This window comes from Callorhinchus milii, unplaced genomic scaffold (assembly GCF_018977255.1).
Source record: "Callorhinchus milii isolate IMCB2004 unplaced genomic scaffold, IMCB_Cmil_1.0 Scaffold8, whole genome shotgun sequence".
Lineage (NCBI taxonomy): Eukaryota > Metazoa > Chordata > Chondrichthyes > Chimaeriformes > Callorhinchidae > Callorhinchus > Callorhinchus milii.
In genome coordinates, this window is record NW_024704749.1 from 3,641,276 (window position 1) to 3,654,684 (window position 13,409).

The following is a 13,409-nucleotide window of genomic DNA, read 5'->3' on the forward strand; positions in this document are numbered from 1 at the left end:
TCTACCTTTAAGGGCCATCAAATTCTTTGTTCTTAAAAATGATCTTAGCCTTAAATGTCTTTTTTGGTGTAAGTCAACTGGTAAAATTTTTGTCCTGAATGTCTGGTTAGTTCTGAGGTTTTTTCAGTGCACGCACTGGTTTTCAGGAATACGTGCACATCACATTGTGTGTCAGTTTTCCAAATTGTGATCAGTAAACAACTTTTGTTAGTATCTGGCTTGTTTTGAGTTTTTGCGATGTTCCAAAATCAATATAGATTTTCACTGAATTCACCGGGATGTGGGGGTGGGCTGGAAGGGGAGGGGGTAATTTCTCCCTTATGAAAAGAACAGCCACATCAAGGTAGATGGGAGTCAACTTCAGTGGGGAGCGGAAGAGAAGAAGGGATAGATTTCTTATTTGTAGTTCAGGTTTTTTTTTCCAAAACAACAAAAAAAAACTTACTTGTTAACAATATGTCCTCTTTTCTTCTGGGATAAAAACAAAACAAATTTTACTGAAAACTGGGGGTATCAAGTTGTCAGGTTAGTTTAATTGGACTTCCTCTTGACATGGAGCAAATTCGTTACCCATACACACTTTTAAAAATCAATCTTGTTGATCGGCCATCAAGACACCTTGTATCAGACACCCGACTAACCAAAAACAAGTATAGCAATAGGAACTAAAAAAGCAAAGTGTCCCATTTATCTGACAATATATAGTAAACCAAGGCCCCATTTGGACCATTAGCAAACTGCTCCAGTCTGAACTCACATACATCCCCATCAAGATTGTTTTTCTGTGTTCAAGGAGCAATTCACAGGGCACTCTGGGACACTACCCTGCATGAGGGGTGTTATATCAATGCAAGTTGTTGTTGTCTTCAGTAACATTCAGATTCCTCTACTCACCACCGTTGACAAACATAACTATTCTGGCTTTCAAGGACCAGAAATGATGTAAATAACGTATATATTGTAATCAGGTTAAGATTATGCTTATGGATGCAGATGTTTACCTTTTCACTTCTATTTTACTCATTTTTGTGTGAAAACCTTTTTTTAAAAAAACAATTTTCTCAGCATGAGAAACCAATTCTGCATCTTGTGTTCATTACCTGGCAAAATGTTTTTATCCAACATCAGTAAAGCATCCAAACCATCAAACCATACCTGGGTGTAGTTTGAATGTCAGCGCCTCGGGATGTCCTTCCGACGTGAAAGGCGCATATAAATGTAATGTGCTGTTGTTATTATACCATCCCATGCACAGATTACAAAACTCTCCAATGCTCCCACCTTCATACAAATTGCTTAGAAAAGGTATGTTTTGCAAAAAAAGCAGTGACTGGATAGGCTATGTGGCTCGTCCAGAACAGACTGTAACTGACTGCAACATTTCCTACAACAGGACGGACCAAAAACAAACCCCCAAAAAGCTATGCCACTAAAACAGTAATTTGACTTAAGCATGAACACGGACAGGAATTCCAAAATGTTGTTTTAACAGAAAAGTCAAAACACAGGTTTGACACTCTTCCGAGAAGCAAAGTTGCTTTTTCCTCCACAAAGCTGCACTGGAAGGACTTTCTAAAGCTCCATGTCTTCTTCGGGTGTGTTGCTGAGATTCAGATTGCTGGACATCAAGGGTGAATCCAGTCTTGTGCTCGTCCTGTACAAACTAGGATCACACTGAACATGCCTCTGTTTTTTCCGCTCCGTTTCCAGCTTCTCTGAAAAATGCTCATCTCGCGGTTTCCACAGAACCAGCTCCATACACGGGCGATTGCTAACAAGGTACAAAAGAAAGGAAACAGCAGAATCAACATGAATTCCGTTCACTTAAGGTTTAAAACACAGCCATACACACTTTTCCAACCTAATATTCCCATTATTCACTCCCAGATCAATTGCAGTAGTGAAGTTCCCTTTATTCTAACTCAATAATGTGCTTCATAAAAACCACCCCTACAACACAAAGTGCAATATTTCCTGATCTGAGATTTTGAATTCAGACTAATTCACACTGTGAATTTACATGCATCCAGGTGCTGAGACTGTCCAAACAATTTATATATTGTCTGTTTTTAGCTTATTGAATAACCTCCGCATCCTGCTTACTTTCAATGAGAGCTACCATTCTTAGCTATCAAGGTCACTCTTCTTGAGATCATGTGGCGTGTGCTCTTTTCCCACAGGTTCAAGCGACAAGCCAAACTGGCCCCGAATAGACAGTATCAAACCAGGTTTCATTTCAGGTGAAAATTTCAATAATCTCTCACAAACTGAACGTGTTCCAATTATATTAGTTTAATTAATAAATTGCAAACGTTAAAATACTATATCACAGAGGATACAGTTCAAGATCCTGATCCTCACCTTCAAAGCCCTCGTTCCCCTCTACCTCTGCAACCTCCTAACATCCTACCAACCTGCCCGTTCCCTCTGCTCAGCAGGCTCCGACCTGCTTCACATCCCCCGCCTCGCCCCACCATTGGCGTGCGAGCCTTTAGCCATCCTGTCACCACCCTCTGGAACTTCATCCTGCAGTCCCTCTGCCTTGCCCCCTCCCTTGTCTCCTTCAAGACTCATCTCAAGACCCTCCTCTTTGACTGTGCCTTCGATCACCCTCCTTCCCCCCTACCCTAACCCCCCCCCTGTCCCTAAACCCCCTGCTCGGGTCCAAAACACTGACTTGTCCAGCGCCTTGGGATGTCCTCCCGACGAGAAAGTTGCTATTCAAACGTAATTTTATTGTGTGTATACACATATATATATATATATATACACACACACCAACACAGAACACAAAATATAAGTGAAAGAAAAGCAAAGATAGCACTTCGAAGATGGGAATAAGAATAATCCTTGCATTTGATCTAGCGCTTTTCACATCTTCTAGACGACTCAAAGCGCTTCACAGAATATGCTGTAAAGTGAATCGACCGTATATTTTCAGGCGAAACAGGGCAGTTAATTGCACACAGCAGTGTCCCACAAACAGTCGTGGATTGAAAATGACCAATTTATTATTGTTTTGTTTTTTGGAGAGATTATTATTAGGAGTGTGGAGTAAGGAAACTTCCTCATGTTATTGACCTATTAGTAAAGTCCTTTCTGAAGTCCCTTTCAGTGATATTGAAGTAGGCTTCAGAGTCAGAAAGTTATGCAATAACTAAAAACAGACATTGTAAAAGATCCATAACATGCAGGTAGCGAAACAGGCTCTCTCTAGTTATAACAGCAAAGCACTGAATAGCAGGAGGGGAGACTGAACAAAACCAGAAGGTAGGATGTTATCTGCCAGGTCGGGGCAATGGTTATCTTCACATGAATGCTATGATAAAGACAACAAATAGATTTCTAATGCTGTTTAAGTGCAAACTTCCAACTAATCTAACAACAACTTGCATTTATATAGCACCCCTCACGCAGGATAGCATCCCAGATCGTTTGAGCATGAAATATCACGATGCAGCACACACTTACAGGGATTCGATGATTTTCCGAGGTAAAACTTCTTCCAGGCCACGATTCAATTCTTCCCGCAGGGAGTCGGACAAGACCAGGATGGGCGTCTCTGAAATCTCATTGCCATCAACGTCTGGATCATCCTCCCCAGTGAGCCTGGAGCACAAAACAGGTTTAGTGATTCAGCAGACCAGTTATCAAACCCTGTTCTGAAAAGTGAAATGTTATCTCATTGTAATTATCGGGAGTTTATATCATTGACTTTTTTGCAAGGCAACAAAGCTGACACATCTATCCACCAATTGACAATATAGATTTGGGCTCCCGTCACATACCATATTTGAGTCACTGGTGTATAATAAACACAGAAATGTTAAGATTGAGTTGACAGGATTACTTGCCTATCTTCAATCTCCCGCAGCTTCTGGAGTCCATCAAGCTCCTCTTGCTTTGTGTCTATCTTCACTTCCATGCTTACAGATTCCTTCTCAATTACTCTCGGCTCCTGTGGGGTATGTCGAACCTGCCAGGAGTTGGCATTGAGTCCACTTTCCTGGCAGCAGGGAGGATGTGGCCAAGAGTTACGCAAAACATTTACTGGCTCCACACGACAATTCAGCATCTTCTCAGTTAGGCGTTTCTTCCGAGCAGGAGCACTAAAAAGAAAGAATAATTACTTCAGCAGGACCTGAGGGTATCATATACCATTATTACTCCTTAAAAGTCAGCTACAAAGAACCACATGTATTTTAAGGGCAGGAAATTCTCATGGAATCCTGTAGCTCAGTGGTTAGAGCACCTGCGTTCGATTCCTGGGCGGGGCGAAATGTTGGGCAAGTTTCCTTACTCTGTTTACCTAGCAGTAAGTAGGAACCCCGGTTGTTATCGATTTTTTGTGGGACACTGCTGTGTGCAATCGGCTGCTGTGTTTCTCTCACAAAATATACACTTTCCAGTATATTCTGTGAAGCGCTTTGAGATGTCTCGAAGACTTAATAAGTTGCTATATCAAATGCAAGAATTATTATTATAACATACTTACAAATGTAAAGTACCTCGCCTTTGAATGCTTTAGGATTAGTTGAAGATCACAGTGTGGTTGATTATGGAAGTTTCTTTGCTTTTCATGACCATCCATTTAATATCACATGGTTCCGTTATGTGTTATTACTATTAATTTGAATTTGTAACAGCAGATACCAGCAGTACTATATAGAGGAATTACAGATGAACCAGCAGCAACAATAATGGGCAGTGTAGGAGCTAAAACATACAAAATTCAAATTACAAATAACATTAAAGAAAATGTTAATCTGCACGGACACCAATGCAGCTCCTTCATGCTGTTTCCTTTGATATTTACCCCTGTATCAAATTAGTAAAAATATCACTTGACCCATTACAACGATAGGTACGTCTCACATTCATTTTAACAATTTATATCAATAATAATTAATACCATGAATAAACATCAGATCAAACAGATAAGAGTAACAGCAATAATAACAGAAAGGCTAACTAACTTGCTGTTGCTTCGCCTTTTGATTTCTACTTTCTGTACTTTCTTATTGCCTAGGAAGCAATCAGATTTCGCCTTGTTTTCTTTGTTCTCCCTTGCTGAAAAGTTTGTAATTATTACTTTTTTTGTTTGCTTTGTTTAAACACAGATCAGAATGTCTCAGGCTCAAATCCAAGGCTTTGTTGAGTTATCTGAACTCAGTGGCAGCAGTAACAGCACTAGAAACCCCTTGAGCTACAGAATGATACATAAAACTGTTCCATATTCCATATAGCAAGCAGGTCAGTAATCCTAGTGCATGTGTGGGCATCAGGTGAGAACAGAACCAGGCTCAGGTGGAATGCACTATGGTTGAATATCCTGCTAATAACTATTTATGCTCACACACGAATGATTACTTGGTCAAGTTGCTGAAAGATTAGCAATCTTTGCAGCCACAGATCTAGTCAGTATCAGGAAAATTGACTTGTAGTCAGGTCTTCGATACTGAACATGGCAAAATAGCAGGACTCCCTTGCTCTAAAACAATCTGCAGTACTGAGGATTCATTTTAACGATTCATTACTAACCCTTCATCCTCCTTTTCCCGCTTGTGCTTCCTTCGGGAACGAAGTTCATACCTTCTGTTAAAAAACAGTCAAACAAGAGAAAGTGAAATTATTTGAGAAATCTGTAAAACATGATATTTTTATAACAAAGTTAGATTGAATACTGCTGTTAAAAGTTTTGTTTTAAGTCTTGATGAATTAAACTCGGGATAAAGTGCACATACTCGTTCAAGCTTAACATATACACTTATCAGCAGGTAATGATCATCTACCAGTCACTGTAACTGGTTATACACCACTTTAGACAAGGCAGTACTGGAGTTATACCCAAGGTGTAGAATTAAAAAGATTTACATAACCACAGTGGGAATTGTACCAAAAGCAAACTTCATATTTCTAATTCATATTTATGCAGTTGTGCAACTAAACAGCACTGATTTTTTTTGTTAAAAAAGCAGCAAGTTCCAATGATTGTCATTAGCCTCAGACAACAGTTCATTCTGGGACAGAAATCTGCTTGGAAATAAATATACTGTAACTGTTTTCTGAACAAACCAGACGGAACACAAGATACTGGTTTCCTTTGTTCAGGTGCCACAGTGGTTATACCGTAGGTACATCAAGAACCTGATTTCAGTTGACTTTGGAGTTTCTTTAACTACAAAGTGCAATACATTTAGTATATATAAAAAAAAACTGTCCCAGACTGTTAGAATGCTATCTACACAAACAATGTACCAGGTTGACTTACTAAGGCAAAAACTGTGTGGAATGGGAAAAGGAGAAAGAGGGAAAATAATGGAATATTTTTTAGTACCATTCTTTTCTTAACTCAAAGGCAACAGCAGATAGATGCAACAAAGTTTTTTTTTAAAATCATACCCCAGTCCTCGTACCCCAGCCTCCATCACACATGGACCATCCTTTCCCACGCCCATGTTAATTCCTCTCTGATGCTGGTAGTTTAAAATTATGTCAATAGGCACATGAAACTGACCAAGCAAGATCCTTCACAGGAATAGGATCAGACAAATTGCCACAGTGAATTCAATGAGATAATGGTGGAACTGTGGTTAATGGTGCAGCTATTTCTACAAGTTCAGTCTACAGTAGATTATGCTGCGATTAAGGCCTCGGTAAATTTGTACGATTGTGAATGAACTGCTGGCAGTAACATTCTATTAAAATGCCTAGAGCTGTAATTCTTTACCCTGAAGAATAAATGGAGATAAAGTCTTCACCATGGAGAGTTTTATGAAACTAAGCTCACTCTCCAACTCAAGCCTCAAGCCAACAATCAATAGCCCTAAGAATGGAAAGAGCTGTCATATGTATTTTGATACGTTTTGAAAAGCTGATCTGCCCAGCGTAGGTGATTTATGTCAAGAGTTCAGATTACGGCAACGGCTACGATGCTTGCCAAACCTGCAGAAGCAACATTTAGTTTATTTTAGGTAAATCACTGTCTTTGTACACTTGTCTAGGCAGTAATTTACTCTCTGAATGTTTTCACTTTCTCCCACTACCATCAAAATGTTCTCTGAACTATAAACAAAATAGAAGGAAATTCATGAAGGAAATCATGTCTCAAATTCACAGCGTGAGTTCAAGAGGCTTAAAAAAATCTTCTGTTCTCTAAATTCTGCCATAGCTTTTGATTTGGTTTTGAATTAAAGATAACTGTGTTTAAAGGAATGGATGGGTGATAAATTCTACTACTAATGATTAGTGCCATCGCATGCCCATGTTGTAGATCAACAATAGTCTGCAGCCATTAACCGTGTAGTGATCTGCTACATTACAGTACTAACCAACTCTGCAAATGTGAGTGATTGCGATTGTCAGAGCTACGCTCAACAGAAGATATTAAACTGACAAATCATCATCTGAAAATTATCTTATTTGAAAGTACATTGTCTTTCCTGCCACACACCACCTGATAAAGAGAATGCTGCTAAACTTCTCATGAACCTCCAACAGTGCTGATTTGAACTTGCTGCCAGATGGGATATTTCTACCCAATAATGTTGATAAGGACTTTGTAATACTCACTGCTGCTTAGTAAATTCATAGTGTCCAGCAGAAGCTCGAATTCCATTCACCACTGGGTTATATCCGTAGTGCTCCATGCTCGTATCCATACTTTCAATTATTCCATCGCCCTGCCTGGGATACCTTCTATTCAGATGTGCATTGGGATCACAAGCATCTGGTACAAAACAGTCCACCTTCCAGCACAATTCATTCTGGGCACTTGGTGCAGTCTTCCCACAGATGTCCAGTGGGGGTGATTGAAAGAACTGTCCGCCTGAGGGAGCCGATGAGCCATAAAAGCGTGTTGTTAACATGATGGACAATGCAACTTGAAATCCACCACTTGTAAATCAGGCCTGGAAGAAAAGAGAACTACTATGAATATAAAAATAATTGGTTTCAGTGCACTTTCAAACATAGTCCAGTAACTGAATATTGAACACGCCAAGTATTTTCTTCTGTTTTTTCTATTATCTCCAAAATATCAAATGTTAGAAATGCACACAGAAGGTCAATGAGCACATGCAAGAGAAAAGTAGGTTAATGTTTCAGCGCCTTGGGACGTCCTCCCGATGTGAAAGGCACTATACAAATATAATTTTGTTGTTGTTAATGTGACCTTCCCTTCTTTTCCATTCCCAGCACTCACAGCAATGCTGGGAATGGAAAAGAGCAAATACTAATTCTGATAGTCACATTACATCTTTGTTGTAATGAAGTAATTACTCATGGCCTCTTTTCTATCCCACCAGTGTTGACTTTTCTGCTACTGCTCCATAAGTTCCAGGAATGTCTAATTCGAGATGCCATTCTTGGTTCAAATGAATGTCAGCAGGCTACTTAACTACGATTACATATCCTTGACATAGTTTTCATCTGACATACCATTGCTTGTTTAGATCCACCTCCAAACAAGTGGTGTTCTATGTGCCATACTAAAGGAATGAGTATATTCTCGAAAGGTGCACCTCCATGTGGCAGGTGCCTGGTTTGGGGCAAATGCCATGTGCTAAAAGCTGACAATCCATCACGACATACATACTGACATCACAAACAAACCATGATTCAATGACTAACACAGGGCGACTAAAAAGTTGCGATACCATTACAATGTCTAATAAGTTTTAAAGAAACTATGATATTTTTATGTTTTTTTTAGATAACAGGGTAGATATCACGACTTTTTGGTCACCCTGTCCAGGCATCATCACTAGACTGCTAGGCACAGACACTTACGTACTATTTAAAGATCAGTATTGTGTGAGTCAGAATTAAACCCGGGGAGAAACATTCATGTTCAATTCGGTTTCAGTTACAAACTCTGCGATCAGCTGTGCACAGAGCCTCGATGACATTTTCATGGAGTGCTGCATTTTATAACATTTCACAAACAGTGAGCATCCAGATCCCATACCAATGGGAGCAACCACCTGGTCCAAACATTTAGCAACAATTCCACAAATCTAAAGCTAGTAACTGATTAAGTTTAGACTCTTGCTCCTCTGCTACTCAACCTTTTCACGCGACAGACTATGCATTTAGTCTTTGCAGACTGCATCTACATCCACCCACACAATCCAAAATACACTGCAATACCTCCCACTCAGCTGGATAAGTCAAATTCTGCAAAATACCCTCATCGATCTTAGTTAAATTGTGTGTAGCCAAAGTTCTCCTCCCAGGAATTCACTTTACCCATATTTCTTTGCAAACGATCACATTGCACTGTTCAACACAACAATAATTTACATTGACACAGCGCCTTTATACAGTGACATTTGGATGTGCCACGTAGCACTTCACTGAATTGGGGGAAGGGGAAGGAAAGAGTTGTGGGAAGGTAAGATGGCCAAATGCACTTAGCAAAGAGTTTTAGGGCAGGTTTTGAAGTTGGAAAGAATAGGTCCAATCGGGTAATACCCTGTGCTGAACATAATATTTTCCTTGAACACAAGGATCTTAATTTAAGGCAATTGAAGTCTTGATACAATACAAATTGTTTAACAAGGAGTCTTCGAGTCTGCTTCAAAGCATTCTTCACTCTGAAAAATGCCTTCTCCACTCTGGGACAATATCAATACATAGTCACCATGTCTTTGACAAGATTGGCAAACAGAAGAATAATTAACAATACAAATCCAGCAGCTAAAAATGTTGAGGCTGTCTACTGGCTTCGAAACATATTTCTATACTACTAATTGAACTTTGAAATTGGGCAAGTTTATGATCTATATCTGTTTTCTTGCTTCTCATTACAAAACAAATACTTCTGCTGTAAGATGGGATATTAATAACTATACTTTAGGTAACCATCAAAGCTCAGATGTTCCAATAATTCACATGGCTTTATAATAAAGCACTTTACTTTTAAACCAGAAATCACTGCAATATAAACAAGCACCAGACAGCCGTTAAATGTTAAGCCACTCAAAGCAATAACATGTATTCACCAAGTTATTTAGCATAAAACCACTACCAAGTGAAGAGTGCTAAATAAATGCAAGTTGCTGTATTCTCTAGATTATGGGTTTTCAAATTGTGGGGCGACCCTTCCTGAGAGGGTGCGAAGAGTTTAACAGGGTTAGACTTTAGGATTAGAAGTTAGGGTTGCTACCTGGCTGGTTTTTAACTGGCCTGGCCAACTTTTGTATTCCCTTGCTGGTTGTCAGCTTTTTACGTTACTGGGATGTGTCATAGTCAGAGGGCCCTGACCTAGGAGAGAGAAACAAGTTGAGAGCGCAGGCACAGGATCACAGCGGACAACACGATGCTGGGAGAGAACCTAGCAACACACGTGTAAGTCTTTGTGGTGGGAAGGTCTTCAGATGAAAGGCAGGTTAATGTTTGAAATTTCCTTCCCTAATGTCCCTTGCTGTATTTGAGCGGAGGCGCCATCCGGAGTGAAGGGCACTATATAAATCCAAGTAGTTGTTGTCCCCCTATATAGTAATACTATTTAGCCTATTCAGGGGTTGGCCTATCTAGGGGTTCTTTCATCTTTTACTGAATAAGTATTTATGTTAGCACCTCTCCACATGGAGAGCGACAAGAAGAGAATCAGGGCGGGAAGTAAGTGTATTTTTATGTAACGGTAAGTGTACAATTTTTTTTATTATACTATCTTTTTATTATTAAATATTAGTTGCTCTTATGGTAAATATATGTGTTGCAATAAAAAATATAAGCCTAGTACTAGGGAGAGGTATATGCAACTCACTAAGTTTATTCACAATACTTTATTGTGTCAGCCTGGTGCTACTGCAGTGGTAGCACTCTTGCCTCTGAGTCAGAAGGTTGTGGGTTCAATACCCACGGCAACACGTGGAATCTCATAGTTGGCACGCCAATACAGTGCTGGAGGGATGTAACATTACCGGAGGTGCCGTCCTTCGGATGAGACTTTAAAACCATCTGCCTGTTCTGATGGATATTGTTCAATCCACTTTGCAGTAAATCATGTGAAGCCCTTTGAGACATCTCAACAGCTATATCAAATGCAAGGATTATTATTATTCAATAATAGAAGAGTAGTGGTGCTTTGTTATTTTATTAGCTGAAAAAATAAAATCCTCTTGTTCCATGCAAAAACACTGCATCTTAGAAGGGGGAAGGGGCATGAACCTCCAGGAGGATTAGGGCAGCAATTTGGGTTGAGAACCTCTGCTCAAGGTCACCAGAACCCATGAAGTGATTGGATAGTTGGAGTTGAGGTAAGCAAAACTTTTTCTTAATATTTAGCTCTTAGTAATAGGGGATACCGCTCAATGCAGACAGTGAGTGCCACCAAATGGTTGAAAATAGTTCCAATCTTGAAAATTTCCAAACACTCCGGTGTTAATTAACTGTTGCCTTGCCATATCTCATTCAAAGCACGCTGATTGATAACTATCTTCCAATATACAGTCCCCCTTCGGATGGTCAGAAAAGGAAATTCCAGCTTCCGTTGCCTTTCGCCAGCGCAGTGCCCCTCGCCGCACGGCAGGCAAATCACCAAATTGAGTTAACTCTGTGCAGCCATTGCTTTCGAAGGCTGTGGATGTCAATCCGCAAAAGCAGATTCTTGAAACTCAGATACAATTGGTCAAAAGTCACGGAATTTGGTTGAGTCGGCAATGAATTGGCTAAAGACGTTCCTGTTGGAAATGCTGCCACAGGGCCGAACATGAGAAAACGTTATGTGGAAATAACGCACGCAAAAACACATTTCTCACCATATTATACCCGTTTTGCCCACAAAGTACAGTTAATCCACTTTACAATATATTCTGTGAAGCGCTTTGAAACATGTCAACAACATAAGGCGCTATTATATATATTATACATATATATATATATAGTTAGGGATACCACATGCCAAGCGACCGCCAGGATGGTGGAAGGCAAACTCGATGGACCTTGGTCTTCTTTCGCCAGCAAATTCTTATGGTCTTATATCAAACGCGAGGATTAATACTATTATATTCTATTCGCACAGTTGCACACTTCTCGAACAAGTCAGTGGAAATGGGACAGCTCCAGATTTTGTCGGCGCGATGGTGCGGATCGTGACCCATTTCCCCCCCCAACCCCTTTCTTGAAAGACAACATCCCAGTGCTGTCCCCTCAGCTGCGCTGCTTCAGCAGCAACAAACCCCCCCAAAACACACACACACACTTAGGCTCTGGGAATGTATAACAACAACAACAACGACAACAATAACACCCACAGTAGCCCTTTGCGTGTGAGGCAGCGCCTGATCACGTCTTCGAGGCGCCGCAGAGGCAAGGAACTGAACGCAATAACTGGCGCTCTCGGGTTGTCAGAGGCCCCGTCCAGTCTTGCGGTTAATTTAAGCGAAGGACGGAGGGAGGGAGCGGCGTTTGCTCGGGTGGGGTGAGGGTGGGGAGGGGTGAGGGTGGGGTGGGGGTGGGGAGGGGTGAGGGTGGGGAGGGGTGAGGGTGGGTGGGGGTGGGAGGGGTGGGGTGAGGGTGGGGAGGGGTGAGGGTGGGGAGGGGTGGGGTGAGGGTGGGGAGGGGTGGGTTGGGGGTGAGGGTGGGGGTGGGTTGGGGGTGAGGGTGAGGGTGGGGAGGGGTGAGGGTGGGGTGGGGAGGGGGCGAGGAAGGGGTGGGTGGGGGTGAGGGTGGGGGTGGGTTGGGGGTGAAGGTCGGGGGAGGGGGACTGCATTGCATTGCATTGCAAAAGGCAGAGCAGAGCGCGCCACCGGGAGGAGCTGCACAAACCTCGCTCGCGCGAGGTGAGGCTGAGGTGAAGCCCGGGCGCGAGCCGCCGTCCCTTCACCACCAACGGTCGCGGCCCCCCCCGGGCCCCGGGCCCGCAGCCACTTACTTACTGTGTGTGTGTCCCCGCGACCATTGCTAACCCGGACCCTGACTCCCGCTCTCTCGCGCGGTTCCTCTCCCCTCCGCTCCTGTTTACCTGCGACCCGAACTCCTCCTTTCCCGCTCGACACTTCGGTACCGCGTTGTTTTGTTTTGACGCCGCCGCCGAGTCTCTCGCTATCTCTCTCTCTCTCGCGCTCCCCCTACGTCATCGCGTAGTCCTGCCCCCCCCCCACCTGCCTCTGCGTCATCGCGTAGTCCTGGCTCCACCCCCCCTCGCGTCATCGCGTAGTCCTGGCTCCACCCCCCCTCTGCGTCATCGCGTAGTCCTGGCTCCACCCCCCTCGCGTCACGCGTAGTCCTGGCTCCACCCCCCCTGCGTCATCGCGTAGTCCTGGCTCCACCCCCCCTTGCGTCATCGCGTAGTCCTGGCTGGCCCTACGTCATCGCGCAGCTCTGGTATTTGCCGAGACGTCCGATCGGCTGCGTCTGCAGGGACGCGCATGCGCAGCGTGACGTTATCACTTGTCATGATA

At 42.4% G+C, this 13,409-nt stretch overlaps 1 protein-coding gene across 3 annotated transcripts; it reads right to left on the reverse strand.

Annotated features, from left to right (window-relative positions):
* Positions 1-511: 511 nt before the first annotated feature.
* On the reverse strand, positions 512-13,082 carry ccdc117 (coiled-coil domain containing 117). Of its 3 annotated transcripts, XM_042337785.1 has the most exons (7): positions 12,885-13,082; positions 8,771-8,772; positions 7,573-7,910; positions 5,542-5,595; positions 3,855-4,109; positions 3,472-3,609; positions 512-1,771 (listed from the first exon to the last, which is right to left on the reverse strand). In XM_042337785.1, exons 3-7 carry the CDS (start codon positions 7,866-7,868, stop codon positions 1,573-1,575), a joined length of 942 nt encoding a protein of 313 aa, XP_042193719.1. In that variant the 5' UTR covers positions 7,869-7,910; positions 8,771-8,772; positions 12,885-13,082; the 3' UTR covers positions 512-1,572. The 3 variants fall into 3 exon arrangements, with proteins under 3 accessions (XP_042193719.1, XP_007906672.1, XP_042193721.1); XM_007908481.2 differs by lacking the exon at positions 8,771-8,772 and having other exon boundaries at positions 12,971-13,082; XM_042337787.1 differs by lacking the exon at positions 8,771-8,772.
* Between the last annotated feature and the right edge of the window lie 327 nt (positions 13,083-13,409).